The sequence below is a fragment of the Aedes albopictus genome, chromosome 1 (assembly GCF_035046485.1).
Source record: "Aedes albopictus strain Foshan chromosome 1, AalbF5, whole genome shotgun sequence".
NCBI classification, from domain to species: Eukaryota; Metazoa; Arthropoda; class Insecta; order Diptera; family Culicidae; genus Aedes; species Aedes albopictus.
In genome coordinates this window covers 95052361-95078262 of record NC_085136.1, presented here as the reverse complement: position 1 = coordinate 95078262, position 25902 = coordinate 95052361, and the positions used below count along the sequence as shown (strand labels likewise).

Below are 25902 nucleotides of genomic sequence, written 5' to 3'. Positions count from 1 at the left end.
AGGTCCTGGACTAAACCCTGCAAGAACTGCTGTATGAAGAAACTTCCATTTGAATCCCCGGTGGTTTGAGAATTTTTCTTAGAGTCATCCCTGCAGAAACTACTGAAATTGGAATTTAAAAGTCGAGAATGATTCGCAAATAATTTCTAGGAAGAACATTCAGGAAGAATCCTTGTAGAAATTTCAGGAGGAATCCCTGCTGGATTTCTAAGAGGAAGCCTCGGGATAATTCCAAGAGGAATCTCCGAAGGACTCTCAGGTGGAATCTCCGAAAGATTTGCACGACGAATCTCCGAAATAATTCCTGGAGGATTTCCTGAAAAAAATCTAAAATTCTTGTCGGAACTCCATGAGAGATCCTTCAAGAAAATCCTGGAGATATACCTAACTATAGTTCTTAAGAAAATTCTAGACAGAACTTCTAGAAGAACCTCTTAAGGTACTTCTATTGGATTTTTTGAAGAACCTTCTGGAGAAATATTTAATGATCTCCTGGAGGCACTCTTTAATCCTCCTGAAAAAATCTCCGAAAGAACTCCAGGAGCGACATCTGGAAGTACTCTTGGAAGAATCCCTAGAGGAACTTCTCGAGGAATTCCTTCAAGGACTCCTGGAAGAATCTTGGACAAAACCCTGAATAAACTTCTAAAGGAATCCTTGAAATCTTCCAGAGGTATCCTTGAATCCTCCTGTAAAATCTCTGAAAGAACTCCTGGAGAGAAATTCTGGAAGAAACTTCTAAAGCAATCCCTGAAAGAATTCAGGAGGAATATCTGAAGAAACATCTGCACGAATCCCTGAAACTCCTGCTGGAATCTCTGTAGGAACTCCTGGAATAATTCCTGACGGAACTCCTGTAGAAGTTTCTGAACGAACTTCAGAACGATTCCCAAGAGGTACTCCAAAACTAATTTCCTGAAGATCTCCTGTAAAAGTTCCTGAAATAACTTCTGGAGGAATTCTTAATGGATCTCCAGGAGGTATATTTGAATTCTTCTGAAAAAAATCTCTGAAGGAACTTCTGGAAGAATACCTTAGGGAACTCCTGTTGGAATAACTGAGAGAACTTCAGAAGGAATTCTTGTTGAAACACCTGGAAGCATCCCTGAATCCTCTTGGGAACTACTGGGAACTGGGAACTCCTGGGATCTTCCTGGGAACCACTGCGAAGATCCCTGAACGAACTCTTAAAGAGACACTGAAGCAACTTCTTACGCAATCCATGAAAGAACTACTATACTGTAGGAATCCTCAGTGGAACTCCTGGATTAACCACTGGAACTTTTGTATGAATACCTGAACGAACTCCTTGGGAAATCCCTCAAAGAGTTTTTCAAAGAAACTGAAAAATCTCCACGAAGCATTCTGAAGGAATTCAAAGAGGAATCCAAGAAGGAGTTTCAGGAGGGATCCTTGAAGAAATACCCTTGAAGATTTCCCAGAAAAACCTCCAGGAGAAATTTCTGAAGGAATTCCTGGAGGAATGAAGTTGTTCCAGGAGGGATCGCAGATGGAATTCCTGTAGGAACCCTTGATGAAGTTCCTTGAGTGTTCTCTGAAGGAATTCCTAGAGTGATCCCTTAAGGAACGCCAGGAGATTGGAATTCTAGAGGAATTTTCGAATTTACTCCTGGAGGAATCTCTAAGTAAAAGGTCCATGAGTGGAATTTGCTGGGGAAGGTGTTTAATGAACCAAATTATTCCTTTACATTTGAAGGCCTGAATTCCAGTACTGTTTGGAATAAGTAAAAAAATTTATTGCTGCTATGCTGGATATATGATTTCTTTTTTGTGGAATTTTTAATTCTCTCACATCCTTGAACAGAATATTTGTAGGCACAAATCTCAATACGAGATTGAGAAAAGTTTGCTGTAAGCACATGAAGATTCCCTGAGCTTGAGATTCATATTAGAATTGAAAATTTAGAGGAAACATCCCAAAAACATTATTGCTGTACAACAGCAACTATCCAACTATCAACCAACTATCATTGTTAGTTGGGAGAACTTTCAGGGTAGAATTAAAAGCTAATCAGCGAGGTTGCATCCAGAAAGGTGAAAATTTCGTCTTCAAAGAATTAAGTCACAAATATGTATGGCCCCCTACATAGCCCTTCTGGCTAACCCTACGCTTTCGAAAGTATGCAAGAGGACAGTTGCATTCTATGCTGAATCTTGAAGAACCCTTCTTTCGTTTCCAGCTTTTGGGCATCTTGCACCTTGTTGGATACCGAGACCATACGCGCCTCTGTTCGACTGTACGGTGCCGTGTGTGTCGACAGGTAAATTGAGTTTTGATGTCAGAAGTGTGTCGTCCATATCAGTTTCACCGGGAGAGTTGGGTTGAAAGGCGCTCCATGTTTGCTGCTACTATGGGGTAACAACAGGGTAGAGCTGCGATGCAACAGCTTGTCTAGTTTTTGGATTCCTTCTTGATGCAGTCCAGCTGTCCCGGCGTTGTTCTTGTTTTCAAGGAATGCAAAATTTTTTATGCGTCATCTGATTGAATTTTTTGGAGACTTGTTTTTTAAACTGATTTGTGCTTAGTGTTTCAGTTGGCGTCTGTTATTTTTACCTTGAAGCGTTGCCATCTTCTTCTTCTTCTATGTGGCTCTACGTCCCCACTGGGACTTGGCCTGCCTCGCTTCAACTTAGTGTTCTTTGAGCACTTCCACAGTTATTAATTTAAGGGCTTTCTTTGCCTGCCATTGCATGAATTTGTATATTGTGAGGCAAGTACAATTATACACTATGCCCAGGGTGTCGAGAAAATTTTCCCGACCGGATCGGGAATCGAACCCGCCGTCTGCGGATTGGCGATCCATAGCTTTAACCACTAGGCTAACTGGAGACCCCAAGCGTTGCCATAATCAGTGTAAAACATTGATATCATAACGATTCTCAAATGGTAAAAACTTATTATTACCAATAGCACTGAATCTAAAAAAAACAGAGTCTTAGGTTTTAAGTCTGCTCATGGTATTCATGGTTTCATTTTCATCTGTTTTCTTCTATTTATTTCCAGAAAATCTACAATGGTGAACGAATCAACTACAACGTAAAATTCAATTCCAGCCCGTACGATGGGCATACACGTCCCGTAAATAAGAAAACTGGCCGCCAGGAAGCAATTCTGGAGTACTTCCGTAAGTATTAGCCCTTTGCTGGTATCCGCTGGGTCGTGACTCAATTTATTTTTATTACACTCGCTGCTCATTTGAATTTAATAAATCATCATTTTTGCCTCGACCATCCAGTCGGTTCACCAGGATTGAAAGAAAAAAAAAAACGACGAAGACGGTACTATTCCGTTTTCTATGGAAGGTGCAACTTCTCCTCGCAGCTAAGTCCGGCACACCCCACGCACACATGTGTTATTGATGCCCCAGTCATAATTCTCCTGCTGTATCATTCGAAACCCAAGTCACGTTTGGATCTCGGAAGTAAATTATCCCGGGAAGTTAGCGGGCAAAAAATGATTTGGTGTTATCTGTGCATGCGTGCTATAACCAAATTCTCGCCACTGACTGGGATTCAAGAAAACTTCAATCAGAACAACGACGAAGACGACGTGGTGCACCGTCACATCTTGTTGCTTCGTAAGTGGTATAAATTGTTTCGGTTCTTGCTCCCCGATAGCTAAGAACAACACTTTACGCGGCGCTCATATAATCCCCGCTCATTATTCATAATCTAGCTGCTAGCTACATAGGGTATCGCGCTACTTGGGCGGTGGCTTCTATATTCGTCTGTTTTCCACTATAACTCAGTCAATTTTGAACCAATTGACTTGAAATGTTGTACACGGGTAAATACTATACCTATCTCACTGCATTCCAAAAATTGTGTCAATTGGTTCAAATGTGACTGAGTTATAGTGGAAAACAGACGAAAATAGAAGCCACCGCCCAAGTGGCGCGATTCCCTAGGTAGCTGTGAACGTGGCGCGCGGGTGTGATTGAACTAAACTTTACAGCGCACTTGATTCCGGGTCGAGTTACAACTCAGAGTTTAGTTGCTACGATAGGCAACGCGATGTCGTCCTCGTCGTCGTCGTCGTCGTCGTCGTCGAGGGAAAGTAAGAGTTGGATCGTTTGCGCTGCACCAAAGACCGGAATACCTACATAGATATCCTTTGTTCACTGAACTCTCGGCCCCGGTGCAACAGCACGAACGAATAAACTTGCTGCAATTCGTTTCTATTATCATGTGGCGTTCGGTGTGCACACGCGATGGATTAACTATTCCTATTCTCTGCACTACATATTGCTTTACAGTGTTGATTTGTTGCAGCTTGGGAACGCATGGTACTGTGCCGTGTGCTACGAACAAAGTTTACTTTTATCACCATCGCTGAACAAGTTAGGGCAAATTGAGCTCGAGTTAAGTTTCGATTCCTCTCGCACCCTGTCTGATTACTGCTGCATTCAGAGGAATCGCCAGATTGAGGGAATGTTTCGATTTTGGGTGTCTAGACGTGATAAAGAGACTATTGGGATTACTCTTTGAATGAGTTTGATTGAAATGGACCATGCAAGTATTTACTCAGTGCAAAACATGGCCAAGTCTTGAGCAAACACAGCGGCTGTTCATAAACCACGGAGATCACATACCGTAGACCACGTAATCCACATTTTCAATGAGTCGTGGCCATCCCTCTGGCTCACATAATTTTAGTGCTTCGTGTGACCACCTTTGACTTGATTATCCTTGGAAGAATTCCTAGAGAAACTGGAGAAGCATTCCAAAGTGATTGCTGGAAAAAAGCTTGATGATGTCCTGGGAGGTTTTCAAGGATAAATCCCAGCATAAGATACAGTCATGACCCGCTGGTTGAGGGCTTAATAGTTGGGTGGCTTTTTAGTTGGGGCTCCGTTAGTTGAGCTGTCAGCCAACTAAAAAGCACCTGGATGTCATATTCAATGTCAAACTGAAAATTACAACCAATCTGTAATTCCGAGGGGCGAGCTAATGAATTTTTGGTTTCTTAAACTTTACTGATAATCGAGAAGAATTTCTGTTTTATATTTCTTAAAAAAAACAATATGTACAATTATTTCGAAACAAATGCAAAACATCAGCAATCTTTATTTTGTCGATCATTGAAAGCATTTTGTGCTTGCATTTTGGTCCGGGTGGTTTCATAAACATATATATTTTCACTTCGCCGACTAAAAATGGGTGAAAATAATTATTTCTCGCATTGGCCATACAGGTACTCTTCGATATAACGTACAAAAAAGTTTTCGCTTTGCACGTTATATCGAAGTGTACGTTATATCGAAGCAGAAGAAAATTTTATGCTAATATTGATGATTTCGACGTGAAATTAACCCCAAATAATGATTTCGGTGAAATTCACAAAACCAATAATGAAAAACATGAATTTTCACGAAAAAGTAATTTTGTTTTTTGCGCTTCGATATAACGTACATTTTGCTTCGATATAACGTACTAAATTTTCCCCCAATTTTCCCTAATTCAAGATAACAAGGTTAATACTGCAGGAAAACATTGATTTGAGTGGTTTCGTAGCTTATCTGAGGGTTGTTCCTGGGAAAAATCAAAACTTTCAATGTTGTACGTTATATCGAATTCGCTATATCGAGGGTACGCTATATCGAGGGTACGTTATATCGAAGAATACCTGTATATGTATCTTGCAAAACGTATCAGTTTTGCTCAAATGTAAAACAAATTGAAAGTGGAGCGGACTTGGTGTGATGGATAGAACACTTGACTATCATGCTGAGGACCTGGGATCGAATCCCACTCCCGACAAACTTACAAAATGTGGGTTCTTCCTTCGGAAGCGAAGTAAAGCGTGGGTACCGAGATGAACTAGCCCAGGGCTAAAAATCTCGGTAATACAGATAAAAATAAAAACAAATTGAAAAATTTTACTTTTTACTTCCAACCAAAACATGATTAAAAAAAACAATGCGCACGCCCCTTGTGCTGCTGTCACTTCACCCAACTAGCGAATCGAATTCGTTGGTTGGTTGGAGGTTATGGCTCAACGAGCGGGTTCCGACTGTATCAGAATAATTCGTGGGAAAATCCTTGAATGAATAATAAGAGGAATCCTTGGATGAAATCCTAGAAGAATTTCTGAAGGAAATACCGATATAATCATTTCAGGAAACTTTAGAAGAATTCATGTAGGAAACAGGAATGTTTGAAAAAAAAAGTTTGAGTTTGGGATTCTTGTAGGGAGCTACACAGTGAACTATAGAAAAAAGTTCTTTGGGATTTCACAAGAAATAAATATTTGAAGCGTTCTCGGAAAAATATTTGGAAGGATTTCCGGAGAAATTCTACTTGGGGATACTTGAGGAAATTCCTTAATAATTCTTGCACGAATAAGAGAAGTTTTGTGGGGGAAACATTTGAGAAATTTATTAAGCAATCTTTGGATGACAATTGACAACATATTTTGATTCGTTGGAGGAATCCTCTGGAAAAAAATGGGAGTATCTTAACAGAAATGGATGTAGATAGATATAAGGCTGCAATTCCTGTAAGAATTCCGGAAACAACTCTCTGAAAAATTACTAGAAGAAAATCATTTTCAACCAAAAGTGGAACAACTCGCTGGCAATTGGTTGTTTTCTTTTCAGAAAGCGAATCCAACCCAATTGAAACATAATCTTTTGGGAATAGAAATCGACCAGTCTTTGACTTCAAAATAACTTGGGGTCTGGTTTGATTCAAAAGGCACTTAGGGCACCCAAACTAAGCATAATGCGAGCCTAGAGGCCCTGGCCGGGGTGAAACCTCCCCGGAACCGCTTCTGGGAGCTCTAGCTAAGGTTATGATCAAGTGTGTGTAGTTTGAGCAACACACTTGTTATCGAAAACTTCGAAGAAATGCTCAGTCTGAAAACTCTGTCAGAATTCATGAGAATATATCTTTTCTACATGTCATCTGATATAAGCCTCCCAGGTTATAATCCTCCTCGTGTACACTTCACTAATGTCAGTTCCTCTGTTGAATATGATCTATCCACGAAACAAGCTATTTATGGAATACCAGATCAACTTCGGTGTATATCTATTCCCCGCATTTTTAACGAAAACTACCAATATGTCAATGCCGGTAAAAGATTCTTCACTGATGGGTCTCGCATTAGTGGATCCAATGGCTTCGGTGTCTTCAATGAAAACGCCACCGCCTTTCGCAAACTTCCGGAACCTTGCTCTGTTTATGTTGCTGAGCTGACAGCAATCAACTTCGCTCTCGGGATGATTTCCAACATGTCCGCAGACCATTTCTTCATCTTCTCGGATAGCTTAAGTTTCATTGAGGAACTCCGGTTGATGAAACCTGTATAGCATGCATCTTACTTTCTTACAAAAATAAGGGAGCAGATGAGTGCACTGGTCGAAAGATTATACAAGATTACCTTTGTATGGGTTCCTTCACATTGCTCAATTTATGGCAATAAGAAGGCGGACTCTCTCGCAAAGGTGGGCGCACAGGAAGGTGAGATCTATGATAGAAGAATTTCACATGATGAATTTTTCCATTTTGTTCGCCAGAGTTCTCTTCAAAGTTTGCAAAATGATTGGCGAGATGGCCAGCTGGGACGGTGGTTACATTCCATTATTTTTAATGTTTCTTTGCGAGCGTGGCATTACGGTTTGAACGTAGGTCGAGACTTCATACGCGTGATCTCAAGACTTATGTCCAAACATTACTCGCTAAGCGCACATTTGCATAGAACAAACCTTACGCTCGATAATCTTTGTACTACATGCGGTTTCGGTTATGGTGATCGACCACGTATACAAGTTTAATTCACTTGTGTTTTCTCCCCCAGTTTTTTTTTTCTCTATTTTGCCCTCTTTGTGTTCACAAGTAAGTCCTGGTCATCCGGAAGAACAAACCACGCAACAGGTACCAACATCAAAAGGCGCCGAGTACTCTGCAAAATGCGCAGTAATCCCGGATGTGTTCCAGAGATACCCATTACTCAATCCTCACCTTGTCCATCCTTGGAAAATGTGACTTCCTAACCTCGAATTGCTACGAGTACATTGGCCTCCATCCTGAACTAATCACTACAATAAAGAAGTTATTGATTTGTAAACAAAACAAAAAAATCTCGGCTCCGTGAAGCGTTGAACGCGATTGAGCCTTCAATAATTGAACGAGATATAAAAAAAACTTATCGATTTCTGAGTAAGACCAACTCAGTGATTGAGTAGATTTTTTTCTCTGTTTGAAGATTTGAAGAAAACAGAGCTTTTAAGGACCCACCAAACTGGCTTTATAGGCTACAATGCTCCTAGTGGATGCTAGATATTGGTAACTACCGTCGTTGGGGGTGACAGTGGGTCAGATGGGCCGAGATTGGGTCAAGACATTATCTGAAATATCTCATCAAGTATTGAATATCAAATCAAAAATTGTATGGTGTCTTCCAGAGCGTTAATGATTAATCATAAATTTAATCATGATTAATAATTAATGATTAAGATTAATCAAAATCATTAATCATAATCACAGTGTTTTTGCAATCTTATCATTAATCAGTAATTATAATCATAAGAAAACGTATTAATCAATCATTAATCATTCATCACAAAAAAATGATTCATCATATAAAATATATGATCCAATTTAAATTGGTTCAAAAGCTGTTCTAAATAATATAATTTATGATTCTTTTTTCAAAAATCTCCCGGACAGAGTTACCTTTTACTTTTGAAACTTGAAACTTGAAAGCAATCAGTAAATTTTTGAAAAATCATCGAAAAAAGCTTGAAAAGGCTCGATGAAGCATCACACTTTAAGGTGGATTGATACTTTTTTAGAATCTCAAACACATATCCTTCCATCACATAATATATTATTGGTAAGTAGTATCATCCTTGACCAGAACTTTGATGTCATGCTTTGTTGTCAATGCGGAACAAATTCGGTTGCCTTGACCCATTCTCATCCTTTCGAAAAAAAGTAAATTTTCATACTTTTGTAGTTTTAAGGAAAATGGATGAACTCCAAATATGTTTTCATCATTTGTGTATGCACTACCAAAGATCACATTCCAGTGATCAAAGGACTTTTTTTTATGCAAAGTAGCAAGAGTTATTGAACACTAAATGAAGTAGAAGCATTTTAGAATGTAGAAGCATTTTTGACCCATTCTCACCCCCAACGACGGTACATCAAGTTGCTTATAGATTCCTTCTAAATTTCTCTAAAAAATTTTCAAAGAATTTCCGAATAATTGCAGGATTCCTCGTCACACCCTTGTCCAAGAATTTCTTTAAAATTTCCTTCTGGATTTTTTTTAAAGATTTTTCTAGTAATTCGTCTAGAAATATCACCAGAAATTCCTTAACAGATTGTTGACAAGTGCCTATAGCAAATCCTTCAGAGTTTAATCAAAGATTACCCCAGTCATTCAGTAATTTCTTTTCTTGTAGGAAATTCTCCAATGGTACTTTCTTTTTGCAGGTTTCTTTCTGGAATTCCACCGCAGATTCTCTCAGACGTCCCTTCAGAAATTCTTCTAGAAAGTTCTCCACGAGATTTGTCTTAGAAGTTCCTCAAATATTCCTCCAGGGATTGCACCATCTTCTCTTAGGGTTCATTGAGACCTTCGTAAGGAATTGCTTCAGAGATTCTTCCAGGGATGCTTTCGGAAATCACTTCCGAGTTTATTTATGTTCGTTTCTCCAGAAATATCACGAGATTTTTTTCATGGAATTACTGCAGAGCATTCTCCACATTTCTAGGCATTTCTTTGGAGATTCCTTGGATTTTTTTTAAATAAATGATTTAGTGATTCCTTCAAGAATTCTTTCAGATTCGTTTCAAGTTTATGCTTGGTTTCCTTCGAAAGTTTCTCTTGCGATTGTTTCAGGAAACGTTCCAGAGATTTTTGTCCACACAGATTTTCAAAAATATTCATTGGAATCTCCAGGGGTATCTTCAGGAATTCCTTTGGTCATTTCTTCAATTTTCCTACTTTTATAGTTGATTTTCACAACTTTTACTACTTATAAACACAGCCGCAATGAATACGAATCGAACCATGCAAGGGTTATTCTGATCGGTTCATCCATTCGTGAGTTTTGTTGCCTCAAAGGGACTTCAAACTCATTTTTATATATATAGATAATTTCATACTTCTGTAAAATCCATGAATGAATATCCGAAATAATTCCTGGAGAAATCTCTGAAACAATCCCAGGATATATGTAAATCTGAAGTGATCGCAAAATCAGTGTTGATAGGTTTGAGAACAACATTGAACGGGCCTAGTATAGAACACCGCTAGTCGCATTTCACTTTAAATATTTCTGTGTGTTCCTTTGGTCAGGTTAGGGTAAAGAAGCCAAATACCATCTCGGGATAAATCGGTGAAGGCATTTCTTTGAAGATTTCTTGGATTAATAAAAAAATGATTTAGTGATTCCTTCAAGAATTCTTTCAGATTCGTTTCAAGTTTATGCTTGGTTTCCTCCGAAAGTTTCTCTCGCTATTGTTTCAGGAAACGTTAATTGGTCCAATAATTTTCAGTTTTAAGCGTTGCAGAAAAAAACCCTGAGCCGGTCTAAAAATTGTGGTTTCCCTTCGGGAACAATCAGTACCAAAAAGAAACCCTCGAGAAGCTTTTTCAGTTACCCCTAACACAATTTTGCAGGGGATCCTGAAAGATCCCTTGAAATTATTTTCGAAGTAATCACTGAAGTATGATTGAAACAGCTCAAGATGAATTTCTGGAAGAAATAATCCATGAAAGACATTTATAGACAATAATCTTTAAATACTGAAGAAAGTTCTGGCAATATTTCTGGAGGAATTCCTGAACAATGATTCAGAAAGAATCCGTGGGGATACTACTAAAAAAATCTTGATGATATTTCTAAAAAATTTTTTTGTCTGATTTCTGTAGAAATCTGTGGAGATGTCTTTCAAAACTCTGTTGGAATCGTAGTGAAATTCCCGATGAAAATGTAGAATGTATTGCTGAATAAATCTCTTTAGTAATACCTGGGAAAATGGCTAGAGGAACTCTTGGTTAGTTTTTTATAGGTATTCATAAGGAAATATTTGAAAGAATTCCTGGAGGAATTTCTCATAAAAAATCATGGATTTTCGAAAAAAAAAATCTCGGAGGAAGTCCTTCCATTTTTTTGAGGAAGTTCTGGAAGAATGTCCAAAGAAACACATTAACTGTTGTGAAGTATAGTAGAAAAATCACATGTTAAATTTCCAAAGGAATTTCTGTAGTAGTTGCTTGTAAACATTTATGGGGAAATTCCTAAAGGCATCCTTGGAAGAATTTCCGAGAAAAAGCATGGGAAACTCCTGAAGAAATCTCTGTATGCATTTCTGCATTCGATCCGCTGGAGAAATACCTGATTTGAGCCGTGGAGAAATTTATTGAAGGATTCCTGATTGAACTTTTGAAAGAATCGATGGAGGTATTCCTGGAAAACCTTGGTGTTGCGACGCCGCACATTTTGAACCGGTCTCAAATATGAACCCGTCTAGCCGCAACATAACTGCAACATGACAGTTCGCGCGCGGTAGTAGGTGAAATAAGAGGTGAAAGTACAGGGGATACTCAAAATAACTGGGATAGGTAAAATTTTCACTTTTCAAAAAATGTTCAACTCGCTGTAACTTTTCGAAAAGGGCATCAACTATTTTCAAATTTTTACTATAAGTTCACCAACTTGTTGTGTATCAGTGGTCAAAATTTGGAAAAGATCGAGCCATTTTACACGAAGTTAAAAAGGTTCTGGAAAATGGTATAACTATCCGATAGCTAAGTTTGAGCTGCTATATATCCGGATTCAATGAACCGAATGCAATGAAATTTTGATCATTAATGACTTATAAAATGAACTATCAAAAACCTTCCACTAAACTTAAAATTCATTACACGAAAGAAAATTATTACGATTGGATTATTTTTCCAATAAACCACCAATTTATCCAAAACTTCATGATCGTTTCAAAATTCGAGATAGTAATTATAGTTCATTTAAATTCCCTCTAATTGACTTCAATATGAATATGTTTTGAAAGGAAGTAACAAAACAACTGGCATTAAATTGAAAAAGTAATGGGATGCACATGAAAAATAGATAAATTTATTAAAAAACATAGAATAAATGAAACCGCCATAACTTTTTTTTCTTATTAATAATTTTAAAATAAATAAACTGTTTTTCAATGTTCATTATATTAGTCATAAATGGTCAAAATTTCATTCCATTCTGTTCATTGAACCCGGAGATATAGAAGCTCAAAGTTGGCTATCGGATACTTATACCTTTTTCTAGAACCTTTATAACTTCGTGCGGGATGGTTCGATCTTTTCCAAATTTTGAATACTGATAAACAACTAGTTGATGAACTTACAGTGAAAATTTGAGAATATTTGATGCCCTTTTCGAAAAGTTACAGCGAGTTGAACATTTTTTGAAAAGTGAAAATTTTAACTATCCCAGTTATTTTGAGTATCCCCTGTAGATGAATGAGGTGCAAGTCGAATTCGATAAAAACATCGGAATTTCGCCATCGTAAAAGTAGGAAAAAAATCAGTTTAGAGTTATTTAAAATTTATTTCGGTAACCAAATTACACTAATTGGTGCTTCCGTAAGTTGTGGGAGTGCGGTGTAAACTGATATACATAGTCCGTAATTTGAAACCTGTAGAGAAAAAGAGGTAAATTATTAGTGAAACTTAGTAAATACTTACCTGGATTTCTCAAACTAGCTGTGCAAATACCGGTGCTTGGTACGCCCCGAAACAGGGGAAAATAGCCAGAAAAGCTGCCGTGCCAGTGGACTATATCCATCCGCGCAACATACCGATTAGGGTAACGGCCCCAATTATAGTCCAACCAGAGAATTGAGAAAAGAAGTCGTGGCCAGGAAACCATTTAATTGTAAGTTGTTGGTGATTTTAGTCTGTGTTGTGAATTGTGTTTATTGAATTTTGTTAATACATTTCAGTTGAGGCGTTGCTTCAAAAAACCTGAGCCGCTCTAAAAACTTGGTGTTCTTCTCGGAAACACTTGGATTACTTTATGAAAGATTTTTTGGAGATATTTCTGAAGTGGAAACGTCCATAAAATCACGCTTTGAAGGGAATTTCAGAGGTCCCATATAAAAAGCTTGCCATAGAGAGAACGTGGGGTTTTAAATAGACAAGTTCGCGTGACACATTTTATGGACTTTTTTTTATCAACGGAGGAATTTTAAAAGGAATCTATAGACGGTTATCTACAGAAATTATTGAGAAAATTTATGAAGAGATCTCTAAAGGGAACTTGGGTAATAATTCTTGATGAATCCCTGGTGAATTATCTTGAGACATCCCTGAAAAATATTTCTGTAAGTATAATTTTATGAATTTTCGAAAGAATCATGGAGAAATTTATGTAAAAACTGTGAACTCTTGATTTTCTTAAAAACCGTTGTGAGAATTCTGATAGTTTTCTGAAAGAGCCTCGTAGAAATTTCTGTAATAATCCATGGAGGAATTAATAAAGCATGGAAGGTTTTCCAGAAAAATATCAGGTGGAATTCCTAAAGGTTCCTCAAGTGGAAGGAAGTACAAAAAAAAATCATGGAAAAGTTGCTGAAGTATGATGAAATCTCTAGAAGAATTCCTGATAAATCACGTTATTATATTGATTATTCAGTAGGATCGGGAATCTAGTTACCCGTCGTCGGGTAGGTTATTCCTAGCCTCAACCATTAGGCTAACGGGAATTTAGCTGGAAATCTGTGAACAATACAAACGGAAATCTTCCCAGAATGCCATACGTAACTTGACAAATTTGCAAACTTTCATAAAATATAAATAAAAATACGACAAAAAATTACAAGATAAAAAATGCAAGCCGAAAAAATACAATTTTTATTGCTATTAAGTCTAAATAGGTGGTCCATAAAGTTCAGGCGAAAAAAAAAAGGTTTGATAGAAGAAGAAGAACATTGGCGTAGCTAGAGCCCCCACCACAGGATGCACCAGCCCCTAGAAATTTTTCATGACTTTATAAATGGAAATTAGTCGGGGCCCGTGGCGCAGTGGTCCACACGTTTGCTTCATAAGCGGAGGGTCATGGGTTCGAACCCAGCCCCGGCACTTGCAATTTTTCGTCAGCTGCTCTTCCCCCCGAGAGTAGCTGGCACTTGACCCTCTTCGGAGCATATAGCTCTAAGGGACCCGGAATTTGGATATCGGCGAACCGCAACTAACAATGGACCCCCAATTGGACTGGAAAAGGAACAGCAGCCACACATCAGCATTATCGTACTCATCATTCTACCATGGACAGGGTAGAAGAATGAAAGAAGCACAAAGGCAACCAGTTCAATACAGTAGAATAGAATAGAATACATTTAGGCGCTGTACAACGTGGAAGTGCAGCGTCCAATTGGAATCGCTCACGTAGTACCCTAGTGGACAAAAGAGCTGTAAATTAGGTTAAGTTATTAAGAATTAAAAAAAAAATAAATGGAAATTAGAAAAAAAAAATCTGAGAACCACTGTCTAATGACAAACACAGATCTAAATTAGACATTTATTTGAAATAATATGTGTTAAAATTGATAATTATAGGGGACTATTCTCAACTAGCAGCATTACTGCAAAATATTGTTAAGTGCTTCCTTGTCGAACTCAAGGATCATGTTGAAAACATCTGGTGGAATTTGCAATGGAATTCCAGCAGAAGTTTTTGAATCTCTGGAGAAAACAGATGTCACATAATAAGAAAGGACCCATATAGTTGAAGCGTAAAAGCGAGTGTGGTGAGCAGCCTTAGCTAATTTTACCAACTCCCTTTTATAACTGCTTGTAACACGATGAAATTTAAATTTGTACATTTTGTTACAAAAAAATCTTTTTGAAATTATGAATTCTTGGAATTTCTTGAAGGTATTTCCAAAGAATTCTCAAACAACGGAATTGTTGGGAAAATCCTGGTATTCACCAGAAAGAATTTCTGGACGGATAGCTGGAATGTATTCAAAAATAAATGTCAGGAGGAATTCAAGACGGAATTCTTAGAAGATTCCGTGGTGCATTTTCTAGACATATTTCGGAAGGAAACCCTGGGAAAATTCCGAAAGAGTCTTCTCTAGGTAAATTCCTTAAGAACTTCCTGGAGAAATGACTGAAGCGCTTCTAGCCTACAAGTTCTTATATGTTTGAAGTAATTTACAGTGACTGTGACAGAATCACAGGATATATTCCTGAAAGAATCGCAGAACGGATTTCTGAAGAAACTACTTTGCAGGAATTCATGAAAAAAAAATCAGGTAATCCAGGGAAAAACCTTGGGTGAATCCTTGGAAAAGATGATGGACGAATTTCTTAAATTTCAGACCGAACCCCTGAATAAATTTTTGAAAAGGTCCCAAGAGGTATTTCTGAAGAATTACTACAACAGGAATTCCATGAGCAATTTCTGAAGGAACTGTCGTAGCAATCCCTAAAAGAATTCCTGGAGAAATACCTAGAGGACCGCCTAAAATAATTCCTGGAGGATTTTTTGAAGGAATATCTGAAGAAACCCTGGAAAAAATTCCCTAAGTAATCCCTGGATGAATTCCTGGTGGATTCCCTAGAGAAAATCTAAGAAGAATCCCTGGAAAAACGTCTGAAGAAACCACTTGAGGAATTCCTGGAAGAATCCTTAGAGAAATTTTTGAAGAAATGCTTGGAAGAATTCCTGAGGGAATTCTTGGTAAAATGCATGTGGAATCCCTTGAGGAATTCCTGGAGATATCCTTAGAGAAATTTCTGGAGAAATTCTTGGAAGAATTCCTGGGAGAATTCATGGAAAAATTCCTGGAGGAATCTCAGAAGGAATGCATGGCACTTCTGGACAAATTTCTGGCGGAATCCCAGGAGGAATCCCTGGAGATATTCTTTGAGAAATCTTTGAAGCAACTTTTGAAGAATTGCTGAAAGTATACCTGGGGGAATTTCTGAAGAAATCGCTAGAGAATTCTTGGAGGAATCCCTGAGGGAATTTCTGAAGCAATAATTTGGAAAAGAAATAATCCTTGGAGAAATTTCGGGACGAATGCCTGGAGCAATCTTTGGATAAATCTCTAAAGAAATTCCTGGAAGAATCTCTAGAGGAATCCCTGGAGAAATTTCTGAAGAAACCTCTTGAAGAATTCCTGGAGGAATCTTTGAAGAAAATTCTTATGAAATTCTTGACAGAATTCCTGGTGGAACCCATGGAAAAATCCCTGGAAGAATTCTTGGAGGAATCCTTGAAGCTTTTTCTGAAGAAATCTCAGAAGAAATGCCTGGAGGATCTTCTGGTCAAATTCCTGGCGGAATCCCAGGAACAATTCCTGGAGAAATCCCTAGAGGAATTCTTGAAGAAATTCCGTGAAACTATTCCTGGAGAAATTCCTGCATGAAACTTAGAAAAAAGTCCTGGAAAAGTATCTGAAGGAATTCCTAGAGAAATTCCTGCAGGATTCCCCGGAGAAATTTTTGAAAAAAATCCTAGATAAATTTACTATTGGATTTCGCAGAGAAATTTCGGGAAGAATTCCAGGGGGAATTCTTGGAGGTACTTCTGGAGGAAACATCGGAGGAATTCCTGGAGGAATCTCTGGAAGAATCCTAAGAGGAATCCCTGGAGTAATTTCTGAATAAATTCCTAAAGGAATCTCGTGTAGAAAAATTTCTGGATAAACTCCTGGAGGAAATCCTAGAGGAACTCACGGAGAAATCCCTGGAAAAAATCTCGGGGGAATCCCTGTATAAATTCCTGAAATAATTTCTGATGGATTTCCTGGAGGATTTTTTTTTTGGGAATTTCTGAAGGAATTGCTGAAGAAATACTTGGAGTAATTCCTGGCGGTATTCTTGGTAGAACTCCGGAGGAGTTTTTTTAGCGAAATTTCTGGATAAAATCATGGAGGAATGCCTGGAGGAATACCTGGAATAATTCCCGGATAAATTCCAGGAGAATTTCCTGGGGGAATTCCTGAAGGATTTCTTAGAGGATTCCTGAAAAAACTCTTGAATAAATTGATGGAGAAATCTTCTGCATCTCTATGGCTCTACGTCCCCACTGGAACTTAGCCTGCCTCACTTCAATTTAGTGTTCATTTGAGCACTTCCACAGTTATTAATTGAATGGCTTTCTTTGCCTGCCATTGCATGAATTTGTATATTGTGAGGCAAGGACAAAGACACACTATGCCCAGGGAATGCTATAGGAATCTCGAGAGGAATTCACGCAAGAATCTCTGAAGGAATTCTTGGAATAATTCGTGGATAAATTCCGGGAGAAATTTCTGAAGGAATCCTACGAGGGTTTCCTGGAGAAATTACTGGGGAAATTGTTGTAGTTATCTCTGAAGGAATTCCTGGAGCTATTCCTGGTGGAATTCTTGAAGATATTCCTGGAAGAGCCCCAGAACGAATTCCTAGAGTATTCCCCATAGATATCCCTTGAGGCAGAGATGGCATGGATACATGTACAGCTCTGCGTACACATCTTCAATAAAATGTGCGCCGCTCTGTTTTGCTACGAATGTGGACCAGCAACAAACACACATCGATCAGCCGTAAAACTTTGCGTGAGAGTGCGAATGTGTAAGTTGCCACACGGGCTGCGCGAGACGTCGCAGAGCTCAAACTTTTTCTGCGTGAGCTTCGCTCATTTTTAGGAATGTGCTACACATCTGCGCTGTCTGAGATGCAAGCTGTAGGCTCTCGGCAGTACAGAGTAGCGCAGCGCTGCGATGTGAGCTGTGTGTTGGACTGTAATTTATCTTGCTTTCCTGCGCTCACCGTCGTGCGCGATGCGACAACGATGCCGAGCGCGTGCAGTCGGACCACGCAGAAGATAATTCTTTACACGCACTCTTTCTCATCATGCAGGCTGTGTGTAAAGTGTATTTTTTTATCTTCTCACTTAGCGCTCTGAGGAGCATGCCATCTCTGCCTTGAGGTACTCTTGGAGGAATGCCTGTAGGAATTCCTGAAGGAATTCCTAGAGAAGTCCCTAGAAGAATTTCTAGAGAATTTCCATGAAGAACAAATGGAGTACTTTCAGGAGGAACCTCTTGAGGAATCCCTGAATGAATTCCTGGAGGAATTCCTGCAGAAGTCCCTGGAAGAATCTCTAGAGCAATTCCTTGAGGTATCTCTTGTGGAATACTTGTAGGAATCTCTTGAGGAATTCTTAGAGGAATTTCTGGACGAACTCTTGTAGGATCTTTTAGAGGAATCCACGCAGGAATTCTCAGAGGAAACCTGGAAGAATTTCTGGAGGAATTTTTGGAAGAATCCCTGGAAGATTTCCTGAAAAACTTCAAGGATCAATTTATGATGCAATTCTAGGAGGAGTTTTTGAAGAAATCCCACGAGGAAGTACTGAAGAAATCGATACTGTGAAGAAATCGTTGAAACTCCTGAGGAAATTTTGAAGGAATCTCTGGAAGAGTTCCTGAAAAAAAAAACCATGAGTAATCTCGGAAGCAATCCCGAGATCAATTCTTAAGGGAATCACTAAACAGTTTGTGGAAGAAGTCTTGGATTAATTCCTGAAGAAATCCCAAGAAGAGTTCTTGGATTCTGGAAGTTGTTCCTGAAAAAATCACCGAAGGAATTCCCGGATGAATCCCTGGAGGAATTTGTGAAGAATCCCCATGATAAATCCCGGAAGCAATCCCAAGATGAATTCTTAAGGGAATCTCTAAAAAGTTCGTGAAAGAAGTCTTGGATTAATTCTTGGAGAGATTCTGAATGAATTCCAGTAGGAATTCCTGAAGAAATCCCAAGAAGAGTTCTTGGATTCTGAAAGTTGTTCCTGAAAGAATCACAGAGGGAATTCCCGGGTGAATCCCTGGAGGAATTTGAGAAGAATCCCCATGATGAATCCCGGAAGCAATCCCAAGATGAATTCCAAAGGAAATCTCAGGAGAGATTTCTTAATGAATTCCTGGAAAATTCCTGTAGGAATCCATGGATAACAAAATCTAAAGAAATCTATGTCTGCAGTTATTTCTGGACGAATGATTGAAGAAATACTTGGATGGACTCGTTAAGGATTTTTGTGCAAAATTTTAAAGAAATTCCTGGTTTAATATTTGAGAAATATATATATTAAAATTTTCTGAAAGATTTCCTGGAAGACATTCCTGCAGATAATTACTTCGAATAATTCCAGATGGACCTATTAGAGCAATATCTAGTGGAATTCAGGAAGGAGTATATGGAGAAATCCCTGAAGAAATCTCTGAAGGAATACCTGCAGCCATACCTTAAAGGATGTCTAGAGAAATTCCTGAAGGAAACCTCGAAACCAACATTGGAGCAATCACTGGAGGAACCTATAAAGATATCCCAGGACAAATCCCCGAATAAATGTGTGGTGGAATCCTTAGATGAATTCTTGAAGTAATCTCTGGAGGAATTCATGATGGAATCACTGCAGCAAGCTATGGAAAAGATCATGGAAAAATTGTTCATACTCATATAGTTAAGCAAACTAGAAACAAATCTAAACCAGTCATTTTGTTTCCTTAAAACTCCAATGCCGATTAGCATATACACATATCGGGCGTCCATGCCGCTTAAAAGTCATTTGAAGTCAGGCCCCTACAGAAAAAACAAAATCCTAGCTACGCCAATGAAAAAAGAAGTTAAGTAATGGTACTCTAACAGAGGTAGCTAAACATAATTAAATTGAGACTTCGACTGTACTTTTGAGTTAATTCGATCTGGAAGTCAAACGAACGGGCTTGGTGATCTACTGGCTATCGCTTCTGATTCGTATGCAACCCTTCGCGAATTGCACCAGGAACTACTTTGATATTTTTTCAGTCTCGAATATAGGGGGATTAGGGGCATAATGGACACCCTAAGCAAATGAGTATCTTAGGCCTGTATAACAGACAAAAACTTAATATATTATCAGTTGGCTTACAGCTTTAACTTGTTTCCTACATATTTCAATCATTTACAGCACGTAGAATGTCATTATTGTGAAGAAATAATTAATTGTAAACCATGTGTTTTTTGGGGCTGGCAGGAAAGGTACGGGGCGAAACGGACACCCATCGGGGCATAATGGACATCCCTGCATATTTTATGCTGTATTTTTGATAATATCGACCAGTTAAGTAATTTGCCTACGGAGATCAATACCATAGATATAATACTCCATCTTAGACGAGTTTACATTACATCAAAGTTAATTGAATAAATTTTAGGCTAAAATAATCGGATTGATTTTTCCAAACTCTCTAAAACGCCTAACAGTATGCAACGCGCGTACATCTATTCATAATTGCCAGTGTTCATTTCGCCCCAAATCGACTACAACATTGAAATTGCTATTTTGAGTAAGTTCTGATCAAAAATATAATACTTTATCCAATGCTAAATCTGCGTATACATGTAGATAAGCTAACAATTTACTTGTTTGTATGGTGGACACACTCAAAAACTCGTAATACCTTATTAGCTACTGCTTAGAAATTATAAGAAATTCACCATATGAAAAACATACTTCAATTTCAATGATATTTTGGTTATTTTGAAGGAATATAAATGGTACTTTTGAAAAATAGAACAATGACTTGTTCCTTTACACTTGTGCATTAAAAGTTTTACATAAAAGTCAACGATTTCGGCAAAAACAGGTGTCCATTTCGCACCGGGTGTTCATTATGCCCCTAATCCCCCTACATAATTCGGTCGTATTTTAATTGTAAAATATGTTAACCGATAAGCTTTACCGCTTCCCCAGTTCTATCACGGCTGTCATCGAGAACAGACGGAAACAATAGTGTTCTCTCCGGTAGTTTTTGCCAGCAGCTGATGCTGTACGAGCAGTTGTGATCACGCTTTGTCTGTCGGTCATTCACAGTGGCTTCATAGCTTGACTTGCTTTCTGTGTCGCTCGGAACACACCAAATGAGCGAAATGTGCGAAATTATCAATACCGCACAGTTTCGCTTCCCAGCAGGTAGCCCGCGGCCGTCCTGGACGGATATCGCCAACTTCATAAAGCAGTTGGAGATGGACGTGAAGTCGAGGAGGCGGTGTATAAAACGGCACATGATCGGTCGATATACATTAAGGACAAACGTCTTGAAATCCCGCTTCAACAGTGCATCAGAACTTCAAACGCACAAATCTCAAGAAGCAAGCTTGACACAACAGTGCATTTCATTATTCTGTTCTTGCTCACTCGTAACAAGCTCAAAATAAGAAGATCAGGTGCGCTAGTTTTGTTTACGAAGAGATTTGTGCCCTCAAAATCGTGAATAGGTGCCAAAGTCGGCCATTGTGGCGGCCATGTTGGGAACAAGTCTGTCCTTAAATTTGCCTGTTTTGAAGCAATGACACAATCATTGGGGAAAAATGCGGAACCGAAGCAATTTTAGTATGCAAATGGGACGTCGGTGCAAGTACAAATGTGCATCGCTGGAACCAGATACGTTCGAGTATTCCATTTACCACCGGAGCTAGCTGATGAGCTGCTTTCTTCGGCACTTAGTCAGTTTGGAAATGTTGAACGTATTGTTCGTGAAAAGTTTCCAACGGATTTGGGCCTTGGTCATCTACACAACGGCGTGCGCGGTGTGTATATTGATATCAAAAACACTATATCACCGGCGATTCTCATCGGAAAGTGGAAGGCAAGAATGTTTTACGACGGCTTGGCAGACACTTGCTTTCACTGCCAAGCAGAAGGTCATCGAAAGGATTCGTGCCCGAAACGTCAAATGCGAAACAACCAAAAGAAGACTCAGCAAGGAGTAACAGGAAATAGCTCTTATGCTTCCGTTGTGTCTGGAGTGGCAAACGATCCACGCGAACAGGAGGCACCGGAAACATTAGAGAACGACGTTATCGATGTTGGAAGTTTGTTGGAAGTTAGGTAGCGTTGAACGCTCGGGTAGCGTCGAACCTTCAGGTACGAGTTTGGAGTGTTGGATCGAGGTAGATTTGTTGGCGTAGGTATGTTGTTATTGAAGAAGATTGTCGAATTGTATATACCTGGAATGAATAAAGAGTGTGGCGGTTGCTGATTGAGGTATCAGTCGGCAGCCGTCTAGTTTGATGGAAGGTGTCTAGAGTTCTTTTTATTTATTATTAAGAAACAGGCATCGACGGAGCTAGCCTCGCTATGGCCTGCGTGGCCATGGTGGACTAGCCTCCAACAATCGAGGTATTGGAAGACGAATATGAGCAATTGGAAACATTAGAAGAGGAACAAGCTCAGCCAGTCCATTGCAAGACCACCGAGGCTGTTGATAAGGAACGACGACGAAAGGAGGGTTTGGAAGCACTGGAAGAAGTAGCTAGGGCGATTAAAGATGCGATGGCAATCCTGGACGCCAGTCAACGTCGTGCGCAATTCGCTGCATCCGGATCCAGCTCCGGCTCTGGATCACGCCCGAAGAAAAAATGTACACGTAGGCAATTTTATTAATATTGTACATGAATTTTCTTTAAAATATCTAACTATTTGTATAGATCGTCGGCTCCGTAAAGTTTTTTTTTATAAAACAAATGAGCCAAAATAAATAAACAAATGGATAAAAAAAAGCTTTACCGCTTAAGGACAAACGTCTTGAAATCCCGCTTCAACAGTGCATCAGAACTTCAGACGCACAAATCTTAAGAGGCAAGCTTCAAATAACAGTGCATTTTATTATTATTCTGTTCTTGCTCACTTGCTCACAAAAATCAGGTGCGCTGGCTTTGTTTACGAAGAGATTTGTGCGCTCGAAATCGTGAGTAGGTGCCAAAGTCGGCCATTTTGGGATTCTAATAAGTCTGTCCTTATAGCGTTTCGCCAAAAAAGTGCATCATTTTCAAATTCCGAGATATTTCGTGCACCGATATGGATTCCAGTGTAAAAGTGCATCGACTAAATGTTCCCATTTTTTTTTTGCAAATAGCAGTCTGAAAAAGTCTGAAACTGTCATATCATTAGACAAGCTTGATGCTCTAGCTGGCTGCCTGGTCCTTGACGAGAGACGTTTCCATTTTATTGCATTGCATCGCCCTACTGCGTCGTCATGTCTGTTTGGAGCAGCTGGGCCGGGAGAAAATAAGATATTCATTTCATTTCTCGTCAAACATTTTTCATCTTCTGGATGTCGTTTTCGCTCGCTCTCGGCGGTGGGATATGATGAGGCTGCCAATGCTGGCTGGCGCGATGTGGTGTGATGGTGGTAACAAGTTTTTTTTTCTTCCACCAAAGATAGAGTGGCTGTCCATTCAAGATGCGTTCGGGTGGAAGAATTTAACAAGTCCTACTGCCTAGGTTCAGAACGGCAATTTCTTCGCCTTGAGTAGTGCGGAATGACTGCGCTGGCGATGGCTGCTAGTTGTGAGATGGGAAATGGCAGATCCTTTGCATGGCTGTCTGTCTGTTTGCTGTCCTTCCACATCGCTGGAGTTGCGGTGGATAAAAAGGTTCTCGTTTGTGGGTTGACTTTCGCGTGGCATTGACGTCAGCTTTGGTGAAATTTAAATGTGAAATGTTTCAAATGCTTACGATGGGCATTTACTGCACGAAACAGCTTTTCAACAAGACATTTAAAAATATTTTCCTGTGGTACTGAAACTTTATTGCAAACGTTTTAGAACTATGCTGAAATAAGATAAAAACTCTTTTCGAGCACTTTTGGAATTTGGCAGGAAAATTCCATACAATCATCTGCTCCCGAAAACGCACGACCTTCCCCAAAAGCATCTCGATCATTCAAACTTGGTGATGATGATACGTCATCGCGATTCCCACTAGCTAATCCCCGCTCGATCTCCCAGCCTGACTGACTCAAACCTCTTCCACCTGAAACGAGGCAAAAACAAACAAAAAAAAAATCTACAGCTACAACACGCGTGCTTTCGAACGGTTCTACACATTAGCTAAGTGTGTAAAGTTGGTGAAGCATTCAGAGGCGGCGGCAATAATCATCAGCACCAGTCAGCTAGCCAGTCAGTCCCAGCAATTATCATCTTCGGTAGAATTTCGTGGTAGCGAGCAAGCGAACCGATACGATACACGTTTGCACCGATAAACTTCCGTAAGTTAGGTGGTTAACGAATCACATACCAACAGAAATAGTAATGATGGGTGAATCTATTTTATAGAATGGGCATGGCCAGCGGAGCAAATCGATAATGAGGGCTCGTCAGCACTTAGGTCCCTGTCTACCTCTTACTCTCTTTGCCAAGGTTGGTGATAGCAGATCTCCCAGCAAGTCTCCCAGTGTTCGCATTCTACTTACTTCGACACGCTGAACAGTGTTGATTACAATTAATCCGAAGGTATTATTTCTTAATGGATAATTGGAAAATTATCAAAGTATTTCCGGATTAACATAATAAAATACAGCCATTTTTACCAACGTTTCTTAATTCAAACTCGGATTTAACGACTTAATTCTTACTTACTTGATACTTGATGGGCTGTAGCAGTACTTGTACTCTCGGAGCAGTGAGTCTACGCTGAATGAAGCATTTGCCTCCACTGGTCTCGGTCCTGGGCTAATCACATCCAGTAACTCTGAATGTTTGGAGTACTTAGGACCTCTTCAACTACAAAAAGCAAACGCATGCGCGGCTTTCAACGAAACCGATGTCTTCTCCCTGGTCCCTTTGCTGAATATGGTTAAAGCTTTCAATTTACCCAGCATACCGCAGAATCCCATGTTTTATTGGCTTCAAATTGGCTTCCACAATTCGTAGTTCATGCGACGCCGCCAGATGCCGTACTGCCAAGTATTGTTCGCAGCAGTTTGCGCTCGAGAATTCCAAAGATTCTCCGACCAACTTCTCCCAACGGCCACGACTCATGGCCGTATAGAGCGACAAGGAGACAGAGTCTTGTACAACATGCGATTTGTCTGCGTACGCAGCCTATGCGACTTCAACTGGGTAACACCATTGCTGTTACTAGAGTACCAAAATAACCAAATTCGTCCACAACATCAAACTTTTCATCACCTAGCACCACTTCTGCCCCCTGCCAGACCGACGTTGACCATCAGGAATCATATACTAGGTCTTTATGGTGGTAATTGTAAGCCAATTCCTTGCAGTCTACCTCTTATAGAGGTTATCACGTTCAAATGTATGCGTGCCTTTTTAGTAGATGTAGTTGTGAAACTGCGAGGAAAATATTTGCACTCTTGCCCCGGACGTTAGTTTTATCATTATTTACCCGTTTTACCCAAATCGATTGGGTAATATTTGCATATGCAATCTGAGTAGCCTTTCAATCGGCGTGCACTTTTGTGTGAGGAAAAATTTGCGCTAGTGTTCGTGTGTTGAAATGTCACTTATCTCTATAGAGGTAATCACATTCAAATGTATGCGTGCCTTTTTGCCTTTCTCGTACACCAAGGTGTACCGAAAGGCTATATGTTCACTCCAAAAACGAAAATTTGATAGAGCCTCCGGAGGGGTCAAGTCTTATATACCAATCGACTCAGCTCGACGAATTGAGGTGATGTCTGTGTGTGTGTATGTGTGTGTGTATGTGTGTGTGTGTGTGTGTACAAAAAAACTCACATCATTTTTTGGCAGTAAACCTCATCCGATTTCAATGACCAACGGTTCATTCGACGCGGAATCTGGTCCCATTGTTTCCTATTGAAAATGGTTCGGATCGGTTCAGCCGTTCCGGAGATATGGCCATTTAGGTGTTCCGGAACGGTACCCCAGGAAGGGACCAGATATGAAAATGCATCAAACCTATGCATACGACACATCAAACCACGGCATTTTCGATAACCTGATGAGCGGTAAGCAGAAAAATAGTCTAATACCATATCTGAACCGGTAGTGTTCCGGAACCGGTGCCGTGTGTCCCGCCGAAAGTGGCAAATATCAAAGTGAACCAAACCCATGCATGA

At 39.5% G+C, this 25902-nt stretch overlaps 1 protein-coding gene across 6 annotated transcripts in view; it reads left to right on the top strand.

Annotated features, from left to right (window-relative positions):
* Nucleotides 1-25902, top strand: part of LOC109405093 (phospholipase A1) — a 154216-nt gene that overhangs the window by 73875 nt on the left and 54439 nt on the right. For all 6 annotated transcript variants that reach the window (XM_029855356.2, XM_029855354.2, XM_029855355.2 and 3 more), the window contains exon 4: nucleotides 3026-3146. In XM_029855356.2, the coding sequence (XP_029711216.2) occupies nucleotides 3026-3146 (121 nt within the window). The remainder of the gene's footprint in view (nucleotides 1-3025; nucleotides 3147-25902) is intronic.